The sequence below is a fragment of the Struthio camelus genome, chromosome 5 (genome assembly GCF_040807025.1).
Source record: "Struthio camelus isolate bStrCam1 chromosome 5, bStrCam1.hap1, whole genome shotgun sequence".
NCBI lineage: Eukaryota > Metazoa > Chordata > Aves > Struthioniformes > Struthionidae > Struthio > Struthio camelus.
Genome location: NC_090946.1, coordinates 57,258,861 through 57,284,048, shown reverse-complemented (window position 1 = coordinate 57,284,048; position 25,188 = coordinate 57,258,861). Strand labels below are relative to the sequence as shown.

At 41.6% G+C, this 25,188-nt stretch overlaps 1 protein-coding gene across 8 annotated transcripts in view; it reads left to right on the top strand.

The window, feature by feature from the left end:
• ENTPD5 (ectonucleoside triphosphate diphosphohydrolase 5 (inactive)) overlaps positions 1–25,188 on the top strand; it is a 27,845-nt gene extending 2,657 nt beyond the window's left edge. For 3 of the 8 annotated variants that reach the window (XM_068946540.1, XM_068946535.1, XM_068946538.1), the window contains exons 2-14: positions 5,019–5,297; positions 6,566–6,645; positions 8,778–8,921; positions 9,155–9,230; positions 10,777–10,812; positions 11,698–11,786; positions 14,503–14,582; positions 16,146–16,207; positions 17,700–17,801; positions 18,655–18,795; positions 19,143–19,199; positions 21,029–21,144; positions 21,332–25,188. In XM_068946540.1, coding sequence (XP_068802641.1) covers positions 5,081–5,297; positions 6,566–6,645; positions 8,778–8,921; positions 9,155–9,230; positions 10,777–10,812; positions 11,698–11,786; positions 14,503–14,582; positions 16,146–16,207; positions 17,700–17,801; positions 18,655–18,795; positions 19,143–19,199; positions 21,029–21,144; positions 21,332–21,418 — 1,287 coding nt within the window. In that variant the 5' untranslated portion in view covers positions 5,019–5,080 and the 3' untranslated portion in view covers positions 21,419–25,188. Of the gene's footprint in view, positions 1–523; positions 754–1,747; positions 1,780–3,660; positions 3,796–5,018; positions 5,298–6,565; positions 6,646–8,777; positions 8,922–9,154; positions 9,231–10,776; positions 10,813–11,697; positions 11,787–14,502; positions 14,583–16,145; positions 16,208–17,699; positions 17,802–18,654; positions 18,796–19,142; positions 19,200–21,028; positions 21,145–21,331 lie in introns of those variants that run through there. The other 5 variants (XM_068946542.1, XM_068946539.1, XM_068946543.1 and 2 more) reach the window with 5 other exon arrangements.

Below are 25,188 nucleotides of genomic sequence, written 5' to 3'. Positions count from 1 at the left end.
TGATGCTTTGGTTTGGGTTTTGCATGTTCTTTTTGTCAGGAAATGTTCAAGAGTGTGAGACTTTCTTGTCTTGAAACGTTACCTATGTTCTGTGTATGGCAAAATCTAACTAAGGTTGTGCTTTGCTGTTCTAAAGTTTCTTTATCACATTCTGCCATTATTTTTGCTCCTTCTATTTAAGGAGAGCTTGCCTGGGGTTTGGGTTTTTCTTGTTTTGTGTTGATGCTCTCAGTTCTGGCTCTCTGCAGGATCCAGGTAGTTCTGGATCTTTAAGTCTATGTAGCTTGCAAATCTTGATGCTGGATGTGCTTTAACTTTTCAGTTTACTATCTGAAATCTTCCTTATACAGATAAGATTTAGAGAGGTTTGGTATGTGTTTGGAAATGAGCATTCTACCTTGTGTGACTGGACGCAGGCCAGTGTTGTTGAGGTCAACTGTAATGTTTGTGTAAATGTTTTACTAGCTTATTGAACTCAGCTGATATTTCAGCTTCTTGAAATCTGTCCCATATAATTATCTGAGCATGTTTCACGGTTAGTATTGAGCAATGATAAACTAGTGTTTGCATAAAACAACTTGTCTGATATTTTATGTGCCTCCATGACTTTGCAATTTGTCTGATACATAGTCAGCTCTTACTAGCTGAAGGTGAAGAAAAGTGCAGGTGCAGTGTCTCTTGTCTCAGCGCTCTAAAGAGGATTTTGTTAGGAATTTTTGGAGTAGAGTAGCCATTGCTTCTGTCGTGCTTCAGGTATGTGCTTAATATATTCACAATTGACCTTGATTATTCCTGTTCATTAAGAAGATAGTAAGATGAGACTACTGATGATAACCTGTGTGTCCTTCCTGCTGAACTGCTTGCTTATATTAATGAACTTGTGCTCATATTACCATTATCCTATTTTCTTTTTCCCTAAACCCTTCTGTTTGTGGTTTGCTTCATGCCTCCTGTTGCATCTGGCTATCAGCTAGGATTTTAAGTTGTTTGAAAGCAACTATTTCAGAAATAATACTCGGGCTTCTCAGTAACTAATCTCTTCGTCTTGTGTAACTCTACCCTAAAATTTTTCCTCTGTTCTTCTGGCCCTTGCTTTCCAAAATCCTTCTCCATTGCAGTTTCTGCCTTGCTCTGCTCATTGCTCTCTGTCTCTCATTTCTTAGTGTCCTCATCTATTTTTATGCTTTTTTTGCCAGCACTGTTTTGTTAGTGCACTTGGGTAAATGGTCCAAACCACTCAGCAAAGAAGCTCAAAGTGATGGGATTTTTTGGTTTGTTTGTTTTCCTTCTTAATGAGGGAGAAGAAAAGTAAAATCTTGAGTTTACTTTTTTTGTTCTTAGGAGGATAAAGGTGGAAAGAAAAAAAAGCAGTGAAGTAGTAGAGTGGAAAGTGTGAGATAGCAGTGGATGACTGAGAAGGGATACTGAAGAGGGGTTTAATAAAGGAGTGGTTGGGATGCTAAAATTCATCTACTAGTAAATCTGACAAGAAAAGTATATGTTAATGATGGCAGTTGGTCAGATATTTTCAGACCAACTGGGATTTTGAGGCTTATGTAAATGTCACATGTTAACGTTTGTAAGGAGTTAGGAGGACTCTGGAGTTTGTTCTTAAGGCAGGTGCTTAGGTTTTGTTTGTGATTGTTCAGTAAACAAAATATTTGTATTGCACAAGAATAATATCACCTCTTTTGACCAACTGGAAGCCAGCATTTTTTTAATGCAGCTTTATGTTCTGTTAAAACAGTGCAGTTCCTTGGATTTTCGGTAGAAGCAAATGTGAGTAATACCAACTACATCTTTAGTACAAATCTGTAGCTGTGAAACTGCCTCACAGCTCAGCACTTCTTGTTAACTCTGTTCAGGATAAGACTTTCAGCTTTTACAGCTTAGAACTAAGTTTTTGCTCATTTCTGCACAAGATGGGAATGCTTTAGCGACTGTTCCGGTTGGAGTTTTCTGTCCGAAGGGCAGCCAGGGCTATTACCTGTCTGTGGAAACTTAAAATCACTTCTCCCCTTTCTCTCTCTCTCAGAAGGTGCTTCTAAGGCAAAGTAGATTAACAGGTTGTGCTTCTGCACTCAGCTCTGTGCATTTACTGGGAAAGGGAGGATATATGTAAGAGGTCACAGAAGATGAGCAAGCTTATCATTCTGCAACAGGCTGTGCATTTTCTTTGCTGTAAAGAGAGCTGAACGCTTGAGCAAGTTACAAAAGCACTTGAGGAATGACCCAGTGTGACGTGTTTACTGAGAGCGGGTAAAAGTTAATCTCTTTTTGCTGTAACTAGGGACAAAGGTGAATGATTTATGTAAGGGAAGTTGTAAAATGGCTAAATCTAGGATAAAAGGTAGGGGAAGGGTGGGTGAGAATTCTTTGGGGATGGAAGGAAGGTGTATGAAAGTAGAGGTCAGGTCAAGTTCATATGGAAAGGTAAGAAGAGAGGTTGGCATTAGGAATGGATAAATTTAGAACAGGGGTGGCAAATAAAGATCTTGGGAGAGTTAACATAGTGGGGCTGAGCAGATTACTGAAAGACAATTGAGTGTAAGGGCTAGAAGCAGACAAGAGCAGATGGATATGTGTATGAGATAGAATATTCAGTGCTGTGGGCAAATAGACATGTAAATGAGTACTTGGCGAGCGATGAACTGTTTCACAGAACCACAGAATGGTTGAGGTTGGACGGAACCTCTGGAGATCATCTGGTCCAACATTAGCAGGGTCACCTCGAGCACAATGCCCCGAATCATATCCAGATGGAGATGAATATCTCCAAGGATGGAGACTCCACAGCCTCTCTGGGCAACCTGTTCCAGTGCTCAGTCACCCTCACAGGAAGGAAGTTTTTCCTTATGTTCAGATGGAACTTCCTGTGTTTCAGTTTGTACCCATTGCCTCCCATCCTATCGATGGGCACAACTGAAGAGAGTCTGGCCCCATCCTCTTGACACCCTCCCTTCAGATATTTATATGCATTGATAAGATCCCCTCCTCAGTCTTCTCTTCTCCAGGCTGAACAGGCCCAGCTCTCTCAGCCTTTCCTTGCATGAGAGATGCTCCAGTTCCTTCATCATCTTAGCAGCCCTTCACTGGATTCGCTCCAGAAGCTCCATGTCTCTCTTGTACTGGGGAGCCCAGAACTGGACACAGTACTCCAGGTGAGGCCTCACCAGGGCTGAGTTAGAGGAGAAGGATCACCTCCCTTGACCTGCTGGCAATGCTCCTCCTAGTGCACCCCAGGATACCATTGGCCTCCTTGGCCACAAGGGCACGTTGTTGGCTCATGCTCAACCTGTTGTCCTCCAGGACTCCCAGGTTCTTTTCCGCAGAGCTGCTTTCCAGCAGGTCAGCCCCCAGTCTGTATGGGGGCATGGGGTTATTCCTCCCTAGGTGCAGGACCCTGCGCTTGCCTTTGTTGAATTTCATGAGGTTCCTCTCTGCCCATTTCTCCAGCCTGTCCAGGTCCTTCTGAATGGCAATACAGCCCTCTGGTGTATCAGGCACTCCTCCCAGTTGTGTATCATCAGCAAACTTGCAGAGAGCGCACTCTGTCCCTTCATCCAGGCCATTGATGAATAAGTTAAACAAGACTGGACCCAGTATTGACCCCTGAGGTATACCACTAGCTACAGGCCTCCAAGTGGACTTTGCGCCACTGATCACAACCCTCTGAGCTCTGCCATTCAGCCAGTTCTCAGTCCACCTCACTGTCTGCTCACCTAGCCCATACTTCATCAGCTTGCCTGTGAGGACGTTATGGGAGACAGTGTCAAAAGCCTCACTGAAGTCAAGGTAGACAACATTTGCTGCTCTCCCCTTATCTACCCAGCCAGTCATTAAGAAGTCATTTGCACCTTCTATATGCGAAGTATTCTGTGTGTATGTGAATACATCTGATGCTGCATATGGTGGGGAAGCTGATCAAATGCTCTTTCTGCTGTCAAAATAAAAAAAAAAGACAATTGTATATTATCCTCCTTTTTAACTGGGCACCTAAGGAAGCATGCATTTCTGCGCACATATCTTTCCTTTATTAGCATTTTTTAGGCAAACAAATATATGCAGGGAGATTACGCGTTAACAGAAAGGAGCTGTATCTTGATGTATCTTGATACCCAATACTATGTCACGCGACCTTGAGGCCTTGGCTTGCTGAAAGCTGCGTGTTACAGGAAGCTGTGTAAGCAGCTTGAGTGCTCAGGGTAACTAGTCTGGGTGTGAAAGTGGGGTTGTTTTTTGTGTCTGTTTTTTGGTTATTTTGTTGTTTGTTGTGGGGCTTTGGGTTTTTTTTTTTTGTGTGTGTGTAATTCTGAAAATGAAAACTTTTCAGGAGAAAAGAGTGGAAAAACCAAGCTGAAGGAAAAGTAAAAGGAAAAGTAAGGGAAAATACTGAGAATGATTCTGAGAAGCAGAGCCCAGGTGTACATCACTGTTCAGTCCCCTGTTGTGCAGAACATGCGTTTTTTTGGGACCAGTGTGCTGCTAGAAGGATATGCCTTCACTCTCTGTATGTTAATCTCTCAGCAGCTGTTCTTAGCCTGAGATGAAATTCTCTTTGTTTGTGTCTCTGAATAACACTTGTGTTCTTGCCACAGTATCTCATGTGTGTAAATGTTAGGGCAAAGGGATTCTGCCCTGAGCTTCACTTAGATGGTGCTTGCATTCGGATAAAACTGGGGCTTTTGGGAGTCCTGAGGGGCTGTAAATCTTGATTGCCTTCAAGCCAGGTCAGAGAAGAAAATTGTCTGAATAAAGTCAAAACTAGAAGTGCAGGGAGGCAAACTACTTTAACTATCCTGTGCTAAGGAAATAGAGAAACCTTTACTCTGAAAGACAAAGCAGTTAGATGCAGTTGTAGGTCACAGCCTGTGCATGGAGTATGGAAAAACATCCTTTCTGAAGGGCAGAAATCTGTTTGCAGTCAGAATTTTTTCAGCAGACTTTGTAAGGAGAGGGTTTTTGGTATATGCGATTCCTGATTTTTTTTTTTTTTCCCCCCCCCCTTCCCTCTGCAGGAGCCACTGGAGCTCTGTGATTGCTGATCCATATTTCAGCTGCCCCAAGAGGACCCAGCAGGATGGCAGCTTCCAGACTCCCCATCCTTTTAACAGTGGCCTTTTACTCTTTGTCCTGCACTCTTTCCCACTCAAACAGGGAGATGTGGTTTCAGGATCTCCTTCCACCTAACGTGTGCCCTGTAAATGCCAAGGCCAAAACTTTTTATGGCATAATGTTTGACGCAGGAAGCACTGGAACCCGGATTCACATTTACACCTTTGTGCAGAAGAGCCCAGGTGAGGCCCTGTGTCAGTATCTGTACTTGGCGGTATGTTGATTCAAGTTCTGACTTCCCAAAAGAGGTTTGTCTTGCCTATGTCAAGAGTAGGGGAACAGCTAAAGATTCCTACTTTCTGTCCTTCAAATGAACCTTTGGGAGATGACTGTTGTCCATTTGTGGTGGTGTTTTATTGTGGTAATATCGTTCTTGTACATCTTTTGAACCCAGAGGTTTCATTCTGGGTACAATGGAGAATTCTGAATTTTCAAAGATCTTCCATATGTGCTCCTGTTTAAAGGAATATCTTGCTGGGGTTGGAAGGGAGTTTCCACTATCCTTTGTTAAGTTGTGTGCCACCCTGAGTTATAACAAGATAATTATAAAATTTGCATATGTGCATATATGTATATGTAACACTTTGTAGCAAATGAAAATCAATAAGTTAGAGTTATAACCACCGAGGATCTGTGTTGCTTCCAGGAAGAGAACTCCTATGTATCTGCAGCACACTCCAGCATTTCTATTTCTGATATGGTGCAGAGGTACCCAAGTTGTCTGCACATGCAGCAGGATTCAAGAGAGTGAATTGGTGTGGGTGTAGCGAGCCAGCAGATCTGCAAAGGTTAAAGGCTGGCAATGGGCCTCAGCTAACAAGCCTTTCAGGACCATGCAGTGCAGGTGGCTTCAAATGGTCTCTACCCTAGTTTGGAAGGGCTTTGCACTACATCCAGCTCTGAGGGACTCGACCTGACTCATAGTATGCTGTACTTGGGGATAGCTTCTAGATCCAAGCTGCCCTGGGATCAGTGGTCACGTTTGTCTGGTTTTGCAGCCAAGTGTCTGAGCGTAGTCAGCTCTCTCCACCTGTCCCTGTTACTCTGAGCTGGGTGAATCACCTGAAAATAATTGAGTTGACTGTATGTGTACTGAATTTGAATTAGTATTTCACAATTCTGGAGAGTTAAGAAATTTTACTAAACTTAGGCAACACTCATACTATCTCGCTATAACTCACTGTAGTTCACAAATGCAAAATGAACCTATTTCTAATTATAACTTGATGTATTCTTAACAAATTGTTCATGAACTTGGAGGATACAAGGACAACGTTCTGTTAATCTATTCCTGAAGTAAAGGAGCAGTGCTTGTTTTGAGAAGGGTATAGTATTGTTTGCAAGGGGAAATCAAGCAGAGTCACTCTACAAGGGTTATAGAGGGCATTTTTGAACCTAGGGAGAAAGACTTGAATTGTTGGCTGCTTCACGTAAAATTTCATTTGTGCAGAAAAGCTTCTAGAGCTGGAAGGGGAAATCTTTGAGTCCGTGAAGCCAGGTCTTTCTGCTTATGCTGATCAGCCTGAAAAGGTAAGGCTCTCCTTTATTCCCTGTAAGTTAATCTTTTTGATACAAACGTCAGTTGGACTCTCCCAGGGTAGTTTAAATAGTACTAATTGTCAAGCAGGGAGCCAAGAAAAAAGCTAAAGGTTCTACTATTGCCGCTCTCAACGTGTTGCTTTACCTTTGTGAATTAATTTCTAAGCAGTGAAATTAGAGCTGTTATTCTACACATTTCACTAATAGAATAGTGGCTTAATTATTTGCTCAAATGCTTTATTCAAATAGGCTATATGTCTTTGAGAATTTCAAAGACAATGTGATTTTTTTGGCTCTAGCAGCATCCATGTTCAGTGTTTTTTTTCCTCTATAGCTACCCCAAATATGAGTAAATACATACCCCTGTATCGTTCACTAATAACTTTCTTAATTTTTCCTTTTTGTTGAACTTTTCTGTGCTGGTCGTAGTTCAAAATGGGCATGTTTTGTTTTGCTTCATTTTCATTTAGAAATGAGGAGAACATTAACTCGATTTTTTTTTTCTTTTTGAATTATGTGACTCTGACAAAGAGGGATATTTCCTCTAACTCTTAAAAATGTTAATTTTTTTATGTATAGTCAGTGTAAAGACAGAAGATCTATAAAAGATGATTTTGGTTAACAAATTAGGGAGAAGGGGAAGACTCATTTAAGATACACTAAGCTGGTATATTCAGTCCTTAATAATTCTGAAAGCGCATCCTCTGCCTCTATCATCAGGTTTCCATTAACCGTTTGTTTGTTTGATTCTTTGCCATGGTCTTTGGAACCACAGCTTGGAAGACAGAGCTCAAGGAGATCTAGGACTCACTTCAGTCATGCTCAGTTCAAACATTTTATTACAGGTTTGGCTGAATAATGATTTAGGCACAGACAATTACTAAATTTTCCAGCGCCTCAGGGCTTTTGTTTTTGCTTATATATGGAGTTTTTCAAAGAACACTTGGACAGTTACGTATTAATGCATCTAATTGTGAAAAATGGAATTTAAAATTGTAATAAGAAATCGAGTTAAGTGCAGTCCTTTTTTTGAATGGGGATGGTTGTGAATGCATGCGCAATATGCTTGTTCGAGGCTACACCATTTAGTCAGGAGTCAGCAGAGATGAGTAATAGGGCAGACAGAGCTAAAATAATCCTGTTGTAATATATGGAGCCAGTCCTGAAATAAGCTACCATTTTCCGGGTCCCCTGCGCTGATAGTAAGCTCTTACACAAGCTAGAGGTGCCAGAGAAATGATACAGATCATTTCTGTACATTTCTGATCTGTACAGATCCTGTACAGATACAGGACAGATCCTGTCCTTTGTGTGCTTTAGTGATCTTGGAGTTAGGAGCAGCATAGGGGAAGCTTCAGGTTTTTCAGCTCTGCTGTACTCAGCGCTGCAGGAATTTGACTGTGAAACCTCAGGGAAGATGATTTTGGATTTTTTCCAATTTTGATGTGATCTCACATGATTTCACTAAAATGTCTTGTTTATTGGGTAGGAGGAGAGAAGAACCTGCCCAAAAAGAAACTGCTAGAAATTTCACAGGAGAATGTTTATTGCTAATGTGAAACTGCAATTGTAGGAGCAGTGTAAATAATTGAGAGCCAGGCAGTGATGCCTGCACCTCAGGTGGTGCTGCTCCCCAGCTGTCATTTTAATTACACTATTTGCTATGGACAGATTTGAAATTCTTATATCACACTTAGGGAAATCTACAGACGTCCCTCCCCCCTGATTTCTTTCTCTTACAGCTTCAGTCAGTAATTGCAGTAATTGTTTAGTTTCATTATATTGCAAAATGTCTAGGTTTGTGAGATACTCGGTTGCTTCTCCTTCATCTATTCTTTCCAAAAATACTTTCCATGAGCAGTGAAATTTAATTCTCTCTCCTAGGGTATATCTCTAAAAACATGTGCCTTTCCAACGCAGATGGCCCCTCTAAGGTTCTTCTGAAATGCCTAGTGCTGATAGATGACAGTTTTTATGCTTCCTGTGGATGATACATCTTCTGCTATGGAATACAGTTTGCATTAGTGTTAAGGGTGAATGGTGGGCCTCATTTTCTGATTCCTCTGAAACCATGGGGAAAAACAACTTCCTTTTTTTTTTTTTTTTTTTTTTTTTTTTTAAAGGGTGCTGAAACTGTCAAAAGATTGCTGGACATGGCCATAGATGCTGTGCCGCCTCATCTCTGGAAAAAGACCCCGGTAGTGTTAAAAGCTACAGCTGGACTGCGTTTACTGTCAGAGGAGAAAGCCCAGGCTCTGCTTTTAGAGGTAATATTAAGATCTTTCAAATGCAATAGTATTGCTCTCCTTTTTTTTGTGCAAGGAGGGACCTAGGATACTTGTTTCTTTCTTTCCTGGTGCCTGGAAGAGGAAGAGTTTTGTCTGCCACACATTCTTGTCTCCTTTTCTACTGTTGTGAGAAGGAAAATTTTTTTTTCTGCTGCCATCAGAGCAAAACAGGACACTAAGACTAAAAAAGCTAATCATTATTCTTTCTTCAGGTGAGAGAAGTCTTTGAGGAATCACCATTTCTTGTTCCAGAGGACAGTGTTAGCATCTTGGATGGGTCTTATGAAGGTAGGTTTTAGAAGAAGGAAAAGGTGAAAGGGAGATTTTTGATTACTTGGTCATTTGTTAGGCTACAAATACAGACACGCACAGGGGTTTGAGTTAGCTTAATGATACATTACCGTCCAAAATGTAGAGCATCCTACCAGAAAGGAACCTCATTCCGTGGCCAATCTCAGAAATACGTGTGCAGGCTAACCAGTTGAAGCCTGTTCGAGGGCGGCGGTGGGAGTAAAGATGGTATAGTAGTCCACCTCTGAAAGGCTGCATGATGACATATAGCAAGCTAGGAAGCTTATGAGAAGTGCCTAATAAATTCTGCAAAGCTTAGCATTAAAACTAGTTTAACAAATAGTTTGTTATGATTAGCTCATCAATTTGCAGGTAAGGTTGGATGCAGTGTGAACGCTGGAGAAGGAAGAACGATAATTGAGAGGTATTAAAAAAATTAGAAAGCTATGCAAGTAATTTAAAAAAAAATCAGCTTGGAAGAATGGAGCCAGTAAAGTAGCAAAGGCAGTAACCTGAAATACAAGCAAATGAAAAATATATTGTAGAATTGGAATGAATGATGATTTATAAATGAATCTACAGTGCAGAACAGACTAGTGTAACATTTTGGCTGCATATCCAGAAATATTACCTTAGAGAATAGGCAGCTAATAATCTTTCTATATGGCTCTGATGGGAGCCATCTGTGATGTTACATTCCATTCTGGACAATTTGTTATGGTAGATGTGTTGCCAGTTTAGAGGGTGCTCAGGGAGAGAGGAAAGAATTATTAGGAAGCTAATCAGCTGCTACATGGAGTAAAGAAGGATGAAAGAGCCAAATCTGTCCGTATGGGCCAAGAGGAATAGAAGAAGAACCTGAAGTCTACCAGCATTTGATGGAGCACGGCGCAATGCATAGCGATTAACAGGTGAATTGTAAAGTAGGGAGGAGTGTTGTATTCACAGGTAGCAGGACCAGTGAGGCCTAACAGAGCACAGTGTAACCTGCCAAGGTTTATTTAAAAATACCACCTCTTCTGCTGCTGCATGTTCACCTACGTTTGGGTGCTAATCATGCCAACATCAAGCAGGCCACCAGAGTCAAAGAGGAGCTGTTCAAGTTCTACTGGCTGCTTATGTTCTCAGTGTAATTATACAAACTACAACACTAAAATACAGAGCAGCATGGATGCAATTTTCAGATTAGGAATGAAAATGATGGAAAAAATCAACAAGTGCTCAAGGAAAATTGTACACTGTGTAAGCTCATTTCTTCTTTGTATATTGTTTGGACTTTAGAACTGCTTTTTGTACATGTTACAATTGCATATGTACTACAAACCTTTTACCTGTACCAGCTTATGAGCTTTTAACAAGTCAGTAATGCATCATATCACTTAATTATATGTTTGAATTGATCTCGGAGGCATTTGTGCAGTTACATTGTTTTAGTTACGGTTTACAGGTAATGAATAATGCATGGGGGGGAGGTAAGAGTGAACAAGAGGTGATAGGAGTATTCGGTGGTGACTTTTTTTTTTTCCTTTTTCACTCTTTGCAGGAGTTTTAGCCTGGATCACTGTGAACTTTTTGACAGGTAGTTAATTCTGTATAACTTCCCTCCAAGTATGAACCGAGTCTCTTCTGCAGAGGTGGTCACCTTAAGTTCCTCTGTCTTGGTTGCTGTGTCATCCCTTTCCTCCCCACTCTGGCAACAAGGCTAAAACAGTGGATTCTCTTGGGCAGACCATGTCCCAGAGGCTGAGCCACACCTGTAGTAAGAAGCAAGAGTCTTGATCCGAAAGCTTCAAGACTGGGATGCACAGCTGCTCTGGCAACTGGTTTCTCCAGCCCATTGGGGGAATGGTACTGCTCATCCTGTTAGAAGGTGGGAGACAGGATTCCAAAGTGTTCTTCATCCCAGTGTGAACTGTACAACAAAAACTGTGTAACAGGGAATATGCTGGTCCTTTAGCCCTGCTGGCCCTAAGTAAGTTTCAAGAATGCAATCCAGTGAAGAGAAAAAATCAGTACTCTAGGAGATACAGGAGCAAGCAAAAAACCTGCTCTGGCTGAAGAGAAAATGGTAATAGCTGGTTCTGCTCTTACGCACTACCCCTCCTCTCCTACTGTTCTTGACCAGCAACACGGGGATTACAGATTTTATGTGCCCTCCGTGGGAGTCTTCTGCAGGAGATATTTTGTCTCTTACTTTTGGGTTTTGCTGGATACCTAGAGATTTAGCTGCCTTTGTCTATGTGGAGGTGAAGTTGGAATCAAGCAGGTGCTGTGAATCTTTTCCTCATACCTTCTCTTTGCCAACCTTTTCTCTGTTTTTTGTGCTTTTTATCTTTAAAGGCCAGCTCAGCCCTCCTATATATGCTCTAATGTGATAACTTGTTGGTTGCCAGGATGTGCATGCAGTTTCCACATTTTGGTGTTTGATCACCGGAGGCTATTCTGAGCATGGTGTTGTTTGCAGGGCAGCTGTCTGGCCAGAACCAGCACACTATTGGGACTCTGGACTTGGGAGGAGCCTCAACCCAAATCACATTCCTGCCGCGGTTTCAGGTGAGGAGTAGATACAAGTGTGTGGGCTGGGACTGCCAGGCCCGTGGAGAGAAAAACCCGGGCACCAGTGTGTTCTGTGATCTCATTTTGTCGGCATTGGCCCAGGCAGAACATCTGTGACAGCCAGTACTTCTATTCCCTTTGGCATAAGTAGTTGACTGATAGGTGCTTGCAAACAAAGGAACCTGAGGAAGGGGCGGGGGGAAGCAAATGGATTTTAGACCCAGACTGGGAAAGCCCCATTAATATGGATATGCATTTAGTATGCAATAAATGTAGAACACTTCCAGGGAGTATTCTTGCATATTACAAGAAATTTAGGGTCTGTTCTGGGTTATCTTTTTCCACCCCCCACCCTTCTAGTCTGGTATCAGATACTCACCAAATATTGGTAGGGAGGTCTTTTGTCTCATGGAGCAAATGTCTTTTATAATAGCACATGCAAGCTCTTTCGTTTTCTTAGTCTCTCAGTTTCTTCTCATGTCCTATGATAAATCCCCTCTCTGCCCCTCGGTTCATCTCTGCAGGATTTAACAGATGTTCTGCAACTCTTCAGGGTCAGTTTGAGCCTGGACACAAGCCTGAAATTTGCATAGGAAAATTACATGGATATTGAACAGTGCAAGGGCACTATATTATTCTTGTACCTCGATGTGAAGTTGTTTGTGTCCCTCTTGCCTTTTCTGAAGGTGTCCTTTGTTAAACAAATTTTGTTTACAGGAATTGAAATTTCTTGAATAGTGTTTGGGGACCACAAAACACATGTTTTTCATATCGGAATATTTTAATCCTGCAATGGTAGGTCATGTTGAAACATGACGTGCAAGCTTATCCTGTTCAGCAAAGCTCAAGTATTCTGGGCCTGTCTTCTGTTTTGTGTTGATAACACCTGCTGAAGCGGGCACTGGACCAGCAGGAAGGGGTGTTGCATGTCAGGGTTTTAGAGAATAAATAGAGCTATGAAGCAGTCAAGACTGCAGCTCAGGATTCAAATTTCTCCTGGAGCCTTGCAGTAAATGGCCTGGAGGGTTAGCTGCTGACCAAGACCAACGATGCAAATTAGCAGAGCAGTGTGGAGAAAAGGTCCACATTGCCTGCTTGTACACTGTGCCTGCTTCTCGCCCATACTGACAAGTTTACACTAGAAAGTGTATACGTAGCTCAGTATACTTTTGAAGGGTTCTGTTAATCTCTAAGAATTGGCGAGGATTTTCTCCCTTGATTTGCAAAAGATTTTTTTTCTCCTGTATGTTGAGGCAGTTGCATTTTAGCTCTTGTACTCATTTTGAACAAAATACTATAACAGATTCGTTAATGAAATATGGATTACAAGCAAACAGGGGACATATAGTGATAACTGCATGGAACTGGCTGTAAGATAGTTTTATGCTTTTTATGGTGATGTAGGTAAAGTTATAAGAAATTAAAACCAAGCCATAATTATTATGAAATTGTCTGGTGTCTGCTTCAGTCTGATTTTTCTCCCCTCTCTCTTCCCACACACGTTTTCATGAAAGTAAGGCATGGGGGGGGGGGGGGGGGGAAGCCAGTTGTTTTCTCCAAGCAAAAAATTTTTAGGACCTTTCCTTTCTGAAAGCTTCTGTGATCTAAGGCTTAGGAACAGGACTTGAAATTTGGCAGCAGGTAGATGGGGGGGTCAAGGGTGTGACTGCCATTCCTATGAAAATCTACCCAAGGCCCAAAACAAATTTCAATTATTATTTGTTCAGGAGAGACTTAAGCTACGTACTGCCAAATCTTTTTCTGTTTTGAGCAGGCTTTTGTCTAGGACTGTGTGATTCCAGATCTGTGTTTTGCTGCGTCTGGTTACTTGACTGATAGCGGCAGGGAGTCTGCAGCTTCGCTCCTCTCTGAGATTCTGCTGTTGTGCCTAGGAAGCGTAGCAGAGTGTCTGATGTGAATGCACAGGGCCAGGAAGGGATAGCACAGTGAGGTCACTAGCAGAGGAAAGACGGAAACTGGGATTGAGACCTACCGGACTAGGAACAAAAAGGAACAGTCAAGGAACCCCATACTGGTTAAGATTTACAAGAATATGAGCGTTAGTCTGGCAAGAAGACAGGTCTGAGTACCAGTGCGGCAGAGATAGGTACAGAGGGAAGGTTATGAAAGGAAGGAAGCTGGAAGTGGGGAAATAAGAGGGTAGTTTAGCGAAAGCATTTAAATCAGGAGGTCAAGCAGCCCTAAGACTGAGAACGAATGGTCACAGTATTTCTTTGAGTGTCAGGCAAGTCATTTAATTTGGGAAAGATCTGGCTTATGCTTTACTCTGCATTTCTGATTCTTCTGAGTTCCTGAATTGAGACCTTTAGTCTGACTTGCAAAAGTTCATAGTGCTCGCAGCACAGCTGACTTTAGTGGGGACTCTGTGTATACATAGCGTAGCACATAAGTACTCTGAAAAATTCGGGTATGCTGAAGCAGAAGGTATTTTCATCCTGATCTGTGTTTCGCTTCCTTGTTATATAATGAAGTAACACAAAGATGCATATAAATGAACTGTGGTAAATGCTTTGCAAATACTAAAGTAGTGATGGGCACCACTGGAAAAATGTTCTTTGTGTTCAAAGCAGATCAGAAGAGTGTGCACTAAACCCTCTGGGTATGTCTGTGATATTACATCAAAGTGGTTTGGGTTTTTTTTTTTTTTTCCGTAATAGAAACTAAAAGAATTCTTCTTTTATTTAATTTTTAGGAAACCTTGAAGCAAACCCCTGGAGATTTTCTTACCTCATTTGAGATGTTTAATAGCACCTACAAGCTCTATACCCACAGGTGAGGAGCAAAAAGGCTGCAGCTTCCCCTAGGAAAATCAGTTTTTCTGCAGCCTGCAAGCTAACCACAGTGTGCTGTGTCATCTTGTTACCAGCTGTTGGGACCATGACTTTTTGACTAGATTTCTTATCTGCTTGAAACAGTTGAACTGGAACAAGACATTAGGTGACTGGAAAGGTTCCAGGATCACGGTTAATATCACTGAGAGGGAATACTACTCTGCTGGTCAAATGAAAAGGAAGCTTTATAATCCACTACCTTTAAGGAGAGGTATTTTTGTTACTGGATTGAATCCAAATTTTCCAGACAGAAAAGCAGAAAGGTGGGAATCGTGCCCAGCAGTCAAAACTAAACCTAGTCAGAGATTTGGAAAGAGGACCTGAGACTTTTTCCTCCCTAGTTCTTGGGTCCAAATGGCCCGTCTCATCAGCAACTGAGTAAAAAGTAAAACATAGACTGATACAGACCAAAGAAAGACAGCCGCAGGCAGCGAATATAGGCCATGGAGCACAACAGACTCTTGAACAAGTTTGGGGGATATTTATATACGGATGAATATAATTTTGTTTACTTTAGCTGAGCTAACAAGTATCTGAGATGTCTACAGTGATATCTAGAGAGTTTACCTGCATAATTTATAGTCCATTGACAACTCGGGCAAATGTAACGTTGGTCTCAGTCCAAGGCTAGCGGGTGAAGACTCTCATCACAGTCAGCTGCAGGGTATGTTGGCTTGACAGCAAAGCTGGTTTAAGTAGTCCTCCTCTCCTACTGCTTATATTTACTGATGTAACTGATTGCTGTATTGTACCAATACAGTAAACGAGATGGCTGAAATACTTGAATTAAAAATTCTCTCCTAAAAAATGAGAGAGCTGGGAGTTAGTTTAACCCCATTTTTTTCTGTAAACATTTTTATTGACACAACTAAAGGGATGGGTAATCGGAACACAGAGGTGGAAATGAAATGCCAGAAGGTTTTCAACCTGTGTTGCCAAAGCCAGCAGTTACGTAATGGCGTTCTTATAAATGTTGTTAACAGTCCTAGCACATAATGAGTATAGTGGTATTCTGTTGAGTCAGAGTTGGATTTCTGATGAAGGTTCACCCCCTACATTTACTGGGAGGTTCTGCAGTTCTTTTAGTTTTTGCCTTAAGACCATGTAGTCTCATTTGTGTGATGCAGAAATGGCCATCCCATTCTCCATGTACTCCTCACATACCTCTCTTCCTCCCTTGTATTTAAAACTACTCAGGCATTTTTGCTTTTCAACACGTTTCTTGTAGAAATGTCACACCACCTCGAACCACTTTCTGCAGTTTCAGATTTACCCGTTTAACAGCTCTCTGTAAGTCTTGGGTTTGCATCTCTCTTTTGGTACTTAGAGAGTTTCCTTTGCCAGAAGAATTCTAAAATAGAAAGGGGAGATTGGTAGGAAGCAGAGAAAGGGAATCTGGTTTGAGTGTTCCAAGGTCTAAGAAAAGGCTAAAGAAAAGGCTATGGGTCAAGCTTATTGGATATGCAAGAACTAAAACCGTAATGTTTTATATTGTTGTTTGCAGTTATTTGGGTTTTGGACTAAAAGCTGCCAGACTAGCAACACTTGGAGCTTTGGATATGGAAGGTATGTCAAGATGATGAAACACTGAAGATTTTTGGAGAGATGAATAGGCTTAGTCTCGTGTCAGCAGCCCATTTCCCGTGACTTCACTTCTGTGACTCATGCTTTTGTTTTCCCTAATATAGACCTGTCCAGAAACCGAGGCTACCCCTTGTTAAGGATAGCAGAATCCAGTGACTATAGGACCTAAGGGATTCCTGCACTCCTGGTGGCCTCCTGCAAGGCTACTGCTTTTTCCTGTTTCCAGGTGCAGTCAGCAGTGAGACTGAGCACAAATTCCAGACAGGCACATGCGTGAACATACGAACAGGGCGAGCCACAAACACTTGCGCAGCTTTACAGGCATCCACATAAACACAAACAGCATGAATAGATCTTGCTCGTAAGGATCGCTGCTTAGTGGAAAACCCCCTTTCCAGGTCTCTCTGGTATCTGGCTGGCCCCGTGGGCCCCCTTAGGTCTCCCATTGTATTTGCTGACTAGTCTGGCTTGAAGTTCACTAGCTTATCACTCAATCACTCAACTGACGTGCATACTCAGCATTCACAGATCTTTCCAGTTTCTGATCCAGAACTTAAGTCTTTCCAGTATCCATGCCCAGACCCTAGGCCACTTCTCCAGTCTCTGGCCAGGACTCAGCATCTTTCCAGATTCTGGCTTCTTGCTTGCCAGCTAGTCTGACATATGTCCACTACTGGAACAAATTGACAGTCACACCAAAACTAGTTGGGAATATATTTTTATAGAAGAAGATAGGACAGACTGTGGCGATAAGGCACAGGCCTCAGCCAGACAGTAATTACTAACCAGCAGCCTGCTTATGTGCAATTGGCCCCTCCTTTTTATTCCCCCCTCCTTTCCATGTTGTCACACTTGCTCCTCCCTGATCTGCTTTGATCCCTCCCTTTGCCCACCTTTGATCCTTCCCCTAAACATCCTGTAGTTAATTTTGTACAGTCAATTCTCCTCAAACATTTCCATAATAGGTTTGTTTTTTTCCTATGAGGCCTGTGTGGGCCTTGATAATTATGTTTTCTTCTTATTTGGTTACAAAATCTTTGGTTGAACCGGAAAGGTTACACTGAATGGTTCCTTGTAGCGGCCACTGATCAGTGTTGTAGGAGTTTTGGTCTTTGTTACTGTCTCAGTCATCTGCTGTTTGTTAGGGTTTTTTGTATCTGTGTGTTAAAATTTACTACCTCTCTTGTTTCTTGTCTTCTATATGGAATAGCAATTAGCCAGATATCCTTCTACCATTTATCTCCCACTAACAAATGACAAGTCCGGCTGCTCTGCAGCTTGCAGGACAGAGTGGGCACAACTTTCCAGGCTGAAACTACTCTTTAATTCATAATTCACGATCCATCAATTCAGATTTCCTTAACTTTTGCTTAAAGACCTGAGTGAAAGCTTTCAGCCTGTTCTATCCTAGTTCTGCATATTGGTCAACAACTGTGTTAAATTTGAATCTTTCTGCCCTCTGGTTTCATTCCAGTTGTAGATGGACAAATGTTCCGCAGTTCTTGCTTGCCAAAGCAGTTGGAGGCAGAGTGGCACTTTGGAGGAGTGAAATACCAGTATGGTGGCAACAAAGAAGGTAAGCTAAGGAGTCTTGTTGCTTCTTTTAGGATAACTCTCATCTTCAGAGTCTTTGCAAACACCGCATAGTTGCTTTGGATTATGAAGGATACCTGTCCAATCATAGATATAAACTTTGATGTGGCCTTCTCCTGACAGAGCCAAAGAAAAATCTGGAATGATAAGAATAGCTGGCTTGCACAGGCTGTGATCTCTTATTACAAATTTAGAGTTACTTGTGCAAATAGGATAGTACTTTCTGGGGCTTTGAGCTAAATACAAAAACCCTGGCTGTGTTAAGGTACAATAACAAGCGTATCTTGCTTGGGGAATTATTCTTAACTTCTTACTGTCCCTAATGGTGGAGACAGAAGATGAAGTTGCTACCATCAGTGACTAGAAGAGACCCCTTAAGTGATTGACATTGCTTTGCTTTACAATGGGGAACATGAGAGCTGAGTTGCAGATCACAGATGTGAAGTGGAGTCATAAAATTACAGTATGATGTGTAGGGAAAGTAAATTTTTATCTAGTAGGGGATATCAAATGTAAATGAAGTTCTGTTGACCACAAAATATAAGTGGGAGCCTTGCCATGTATGGAGGGAGCTTTTTGTGCACCTGCACTAGTCTGCTTACTGCACCTTTCAGAGGTTACTATGATCTTCTCTAATGAGTACCACTTGATGGTCCTTTCTGCATCCAGGTTCTATGCTGCACTACAGAAAGGATACCTAAAGTCTTTTCACCTCTTTTGATTCTTTAATCTCTGCTTCTTCGTTTTAATCCTGTTGTCACTGATTCTTCCACGTCCTGATACTTCTCTTTGGCTTACCCTGTTTGGCTTACTGCTGTCTGTGTTTGTCCTGACAGGAGAAACGGGATTCAAGCCTTGCTACCTGGAAGTACTCAAGGTCGTCAAAGGGAAACTGCACCAACCAGATGAGATTCGTGGAAGCTCCTTCTACGCTTTCTCCTATTACTATGATCGAGCTGTTGACACCAACCTGATTGGTAAATTGGCTTGGGGTAATGTGTGAGCATACCTACCAAACATAGACAGAAGAACACTGGAGGCTGGATCTATGGGGAGCAGGGAAAAGGAAAGGTATTCAGAAAAACGAAACGTACAAGACACCTTCAGGGAATGGATATGTATCCCTCAGCGCAGTTTGTTGTTCAGAGTTCAGCAGATGAGACTTGTGCTCTGAGATCCAGTTATACTTGCAGCTCTGTCCTCTGTAACCAGCAGACCTTCCTCCCAGCCCAACCTCACTGAGTTACATTCCAAGGTCAATTTAAGTTTAGAACTCAAATGCTTTCAAGTCTGTGATGGTGTCTTCTCACCTCTTCCTTTTTAGATTATGAAGAGGGAGGAGTTTTGGAAGTGAGAGATTTTGAAAGAAAAGCCAAAGAAGGTAATTGTCATGAGATCTGGGAAGCTGGTGGGAAGGAGAAATCAATAAAAATATAAATATCTATATGCAGTGCATAATGTTTAACAAAAAATATATATATATACATATATATATATAACCACTATTCCACTTATACCTCCCTGTCCTGTGACCCATCTTTTATTAGTCAATATCTGTAACCATTGTAGGAGACAGCACTGAAGAACAGTGAGGGGGACAAAAAGTGTTAGCTACTTCACATTCCTGTTCGGGGAGGGGCGGGGGGGGGTGCTTTTTAGTTCATAACTATCAGCACAAAAGAAACTGAACTTGCTGTATTGTAATCAAGACCTTCTGCCAAACTGCAGGTCTCTGAATTTAGGAGAACACTGACTTTTGTTAATCTGTCACTTTAAATTCTTTTTAATTTCTAACAAAATGGAGAGAGGGAGAGAGAGAACAAGAGAGTACAGGTCATTTAAGAATGGTTTCTGCATTCCCTTCCTTGCCTGTCTCTGACTCTCTTTTCCTAAATAGTTGTTCTAGTTTTGTGTCTTCTCTTGAGAAAAGATGATCTCCCACCTTCCTGAAACTTGAATTCAGCGTTTACAAAGCTAGTGGGATTTTTGCTGAAGTTGTCTATCCAAAATTCAGTGCTGTGCTCCTGATGGCTAAAAGTTAGCTTAAAGAACAGTCGTTACCTCTGAAGGTTGATCATCCTGATGATGATTAGTAGATCATATTTGTCATCAGAAGATGCTTAGTTATGGTTTGAGGCTGAGCTCTTCTAAAATATTGAAGTGATGTAGGACCTAAATCCCAATGATTTTTTCAGTTAAATTTGATCTCCCAAGTAACTCAGATGGTTTTGAATAGGGGAATTTGGTGCTAAGGTTTGAGGGATTTTTTTCCCCCTTAGATGCTCAGAGAGTTTATTTCCAAAGGTTCAGCTAAGCTGTATCTAACTTGAACACATTCAAGTTGATTACAATTAGTAATTGACTCAAAGCATACCCTTTAGGGACTGGGTGAGCTTTGTTCATAGTTTTTCTAGATTAGCACACCTATGCAAGCATGTTATTCTCAAGCATGACCTTGAAAATGAGACTTTCTGAGAACACATTAAACTAGATCTGAATTTTTGATTGACTTGCTGAAATGAGATATGATAGCTGTTTGCTAGACTAATCCATTTTACAGCATAAAGGCATATATTTAGCTTTAGAACATTAAGAGATCAAGCCTGTGATCCTAAATTAACGCTCCTTTCTCACTCCTATAGTAGGAAGCTGCTGCTTAACAGTTTCCAAAAAGAAATGAACTATGCTGTTGATCCTTGTAGAACAAGGCAGTAACAGTAGGTCTGGAAGATGATGCTCAGTATAAATCCATTTCCTAGTCACTAACCTTTACTGTGGAATCTTGACTTAGCTACAGCAAGTGAGTGGTTGTTTGGGCAATACGCTCTTACATGCTTGGACTTGTGTGGTTCTAGTGTTGGATGGTCTAGTGTGGATGCTGTGTTCTTGGAAAAATAAGTAATATTTTTCGTGCCAGTTATCAGTTGAATAGAGGTTCAGACATCAACAGAGCTATGTGGATTATGTTGTTGTAATAAAAGGCGTTCTTAGAATGGGGTTAAAAGAAATTAAAAGTACTATATAGTTGACTCTCCACCTTTAAAGAACAGATGTGTAGTTATATGTACCCACTAATCAAAGTGGGAGGCTTGTGTTTAGTAGGTTTTGGCTTGAGGTTGATTCAAATATATAATTTAGACAGAAGTTCCTTTATTTTGATGAGTTACTTTTTTCTTCCCCCCTTCACCCCCCCTGCCCTTCCTTCTGTAGTCTGTGATAACATGGAGAGGTACAACTCAGCCAGTCCTTTCCTGTGCATGGATCTCGCGTACATCACTGCTTTACTAAAAGAAGGTTTTGGATTTAGGGACAGCACACTCTTACAGGTAAGAAAAACAGTTAAACCCCAAAGCTGGCTTCGCAGTTTCTCTATCAACCAAGGTGCACTGGTTCATTTTTCTGGCCTACTAGCTACCAAGGTGTTTCATAGTGGTTGCATGTAATTGCTGTGATCTGTGGCAACCTGCGGATCTAGAGAACTGTTGGAAATGACTGACTTTTCTTCCCTTATAGTTAACAAAGAAAGTGAACAACATAGAGACAAGCTGGACTTTGGGTGCTACTTTTCACTTACTGCAGTCTCTGGGGATAACCTATTGAGCTCTGACACTCCTGTCAGAGTGAAAGGCGGAGAAAGAAAATTGAAATCTTCAGGTACATTGCTCAGCTGGAGTCAGTCACAGAGCAGAATATGGACCAAAGCTGTAGAACAAATCTTCACCCAGGATTGACGTTTGCAAAATGAGAGCTGCCACGGTATGATTTATAATTGTGATTGCCATAAATGATCCAGAAGCTGCCTTCTGAAAGTCAAAAGGCCTGAACTCTTATCAGAGTATCTTAAAGTTGATTGTATGCAAGGGGCTCAGAGACAGCTTTCACCAGCACATTTGTATAGGCATCCCATTGCTAAAAGCACACAGTGCCTGGCATGTGGTGGTAGACTACAGACATTTGATTTTCTCTTCCCCTCCCTTTCATTTTAAACACACAGAACTAAAGTTTGTTCATGAGACCTTAAATATAGAAATTAAAGATGGCATCAACAGTCACTCAGAGAAAAGTGAGCTTCCCTAGATGCTGCCAGGCTTAGAGTTCAAAGTACTTGGCTGTTAGCTTAACTAATACATTACAAGAAGGCTCCAGTCTTTCAAGGGATCTGCGCTAAGCACGCCTTGGGCGTGGATTTCGGAAAGGTGTTGGGTTGTAACTTAACAACCGTTTCTTTAGGCAGCAGAAGTGTCTTAAGCAGAATATGTACCCCTGCTTTTCATGTCCCTACCATTTGTGCTGCCCATTAATTACACAAGTCTGTGCAGCCATACAGTACATCTGACTGCCAGAGCTGATAACTTGATCCATTTCATGTAGTCATAACGCACAGTTGTGCTGGCACAACAAAGTAGCAGTGCCAGATATTTCAACTCTGCTGCCAAAAGAAATGCTTGATACATTATACCCACAGGGAAATTAAGGGTGCAGTCAGATGAAATGGCTGATCTAATAGCTCACTTTGCCGTGAGAGGCAGTTTTGTTTCTCTTCTCACAGCGAGGTACTCCCCCAGCCTCCTTTCCTCTGATTCTGGTGCTCCTCAAGCCCTTCGGTGAACCAACTCATGACACAACACTTGAGTTAAATCAGCTCACCAAAGGGTCAAGGCCAGTGCTAGCATAAGAGAAAGAGGGCACTGCAAAGCCTGGGGGACCTTCTGCGGCAGTGAGCTGTTAGAACACCACAGCCCGTTTTGTCTGAATACACTCTAAGGTGGCGTTTTCCCATCTGGAAGCCTTACTTCATCCCTTACTGCTCTCTCCTTAGGAACCTCCTCTGGATACACAGCTGTGTTGAAACAGAGCATATTTTTTCACTTGCTTAATAGATGAGAAGAGGGAGTGAGAGGAATTAACATCAGAAACAGCACAGGAGAACAAAAGCAGAAGTAGCTCTGTTTTCTTCACATTAGCATTTGAAAGTTCAGTCCCTTAGTCTGTTTTAATTTGTAGAGCAAACTGTAAATTAAACTCCATTTCCCTTTAATTTAACGTAGTGGAGTTGGACCCATAGCAAAGTTAGGCAACAGTGTGCAGAGAAAGCCTGGCTGGAACATGCATAGCACATTGTATGCAGCCATGCATTGCTCTGGGCCTATTTTTAATATATACAGCAGGGCTGTAGAAACAGGGCATCCAAGGAAAGGGTTGCAACTGTTTAGCATTCTTACCCAAGCCCAGGACTTCTGGCAGGATAGCATGAAGCTATTTGAATAATATTTTAGAGTGACCCTTTCCATCCGTTTTAAAGCTAATACATAAAAGCAATGAGAGAGCAATGTTTTAAATAAGGCATCTTGTCAGACAGGATTTTATTTTTCTTGTATGGTCAGCTGTAGAGAAGAGCAAGATGCCTAGAATACTTTGAGGCTCCAAGTCCAGTCCTTACATTGTCCTGATTAGAAACCACTGTCAAGATAGTTTTTCCACCCCATGAAATAGTTGGTAGCGAGCTTATCAGTTTGCTCATATTTAGCAAAAAATTAATACCTTCTATTCAACATGGAACATTAACTTACAGATGAATTTGCCCCGATGTTAAGCACAGAGAGCTAGAGCTGTTACCGCTCACATGACTAAATGAAGCTTTAATTTGCAGATCTCTTGCAATGAACACTTTGTTGCTGTCAGGTATTTGCACTAATCCATATTATATAACACACCTCTCATTTCTGTAAAACTCAAAGCTACCCAAACACTGTCTTCTCTCCAAACTGGATTTGAAAACAACTGGGAGTTCCCAGCAAGGAGAGGAAATAGTGCGCTCATGCCCAAAGTAATCTTGCCAAGCAATCTGAAGACTTAAAAGTTGCCTTACTGTGACTGTTAGTCCATTTCCTGTAGTGTTTGTGTGGCTTATTAAACTACCCCCCCTTCTCATATTTCAGATTTTATAGGGCTAAGGTGCAACACATGTTTTTGAACAAGTTCAGTCAGCAACAGGATTGCAAGGGAAGGGCATGGCACTACCTGCACTTATCCCACCTCTGACATGTTCCTGCAAATGCGGGTTGTTTCTTTGAAAATAGTAACTGAGCATCCTACCTTTATTCCTCCTTACCAGCGTTTGTCTTGAGGTTACTGTTGATAATTTCTTCTGTGCCACATCAAACTTTCCTTCCTCACTAGGAGCTTCTATTGGAGCATGAAGGAAAGCAGTTGCGGAGTCCAGCCTGAGGTTGGCCTCTTCTCCACCACAAAACCTTTCTTATTGCCCTGCCTGGTATCTGGCAAAATTTAGTATGTGGGCTGGTCTCCACAACAAGGTTTCTGCAAAGGTATTCATTTTTTGTTGAGTGAACAATTGTATTCTGCTTTGTATTTTGAGAGAATACAAGTAGGATGCAGTGGTAAATAGCCAAGCTGTATTACTCCTGAGAACTAGCTAATTTAATAATCTAAAAGCCTTCTTTCGGTCTGAGCCAGTGCTATGACAAATTCTCTTACTTGATCTTGGGGCTAAGAGCCATAAGCAGTGAGGCTGTATTTGAAACGGGAGGAAAGGTTGTATGTAAGGGACAAGCAGCAGCACCGTATCTGCCAACTGAATATACACTAGCCCTGAAGAATACTTAAGGGTTTGTTTTTGTCTGAAGGAAGGATGGACTAGAACAAGACATGCAGAGCAAGCTTCTTTTCTGTGTTCTTTGCCTCAGACTCTGGAACTGCAAATGCTAGGTGGCAGCATCTGCTTTCCTGTACCAAAGTTGCATTAAATTTGAATGCTCAGGGCCTTCATTTTATCAGTGGCACAATTCATTAACTGAAGCATAACTGCTGCTCTCAATCAGGGGCCTGATCTGCAGTCAGAGAAAGAAAAACTCAACTTGAAGGTTTCTTTTGCAAGAAACTGTAGAACTGAGCCCCTACTGTTTACATCTGAATTACCCATGGTGCGTTGGGGAACTAGAGAAGCCAGTCAAGTCCTCACACTTACCTAGTGCAATGAGATTATTTATTAGCTTAATTAAAGATTAGCAGCTTTGTAAGAGAAAAGTTCTACCTGCATCATTGTGTGGGGGGTTTTGGTTTTTTGTTTTAATCTCCTTTTCTGTAATGTCTCTTAGCCAGTCACTAACAGGAACTGCTTAATGTGAGTGACTGAAGACGCACAAGACAGTCTTTCACTCTGAAACTTGTATTTAATTCTTCCTTGTAATGTTAATTCCTGATACTGGTTAGCTGTACATGTAAGTCTTGCCCATTAGCATTACTCAATGTTGAGAGACTCAAATGTCTAATGCAGGAGGCTGGTGTTTGGAACCTAAGACAGAATTTCTTGAATGTCTATTTTGGTAATTAAAGCATTTTTAACATTA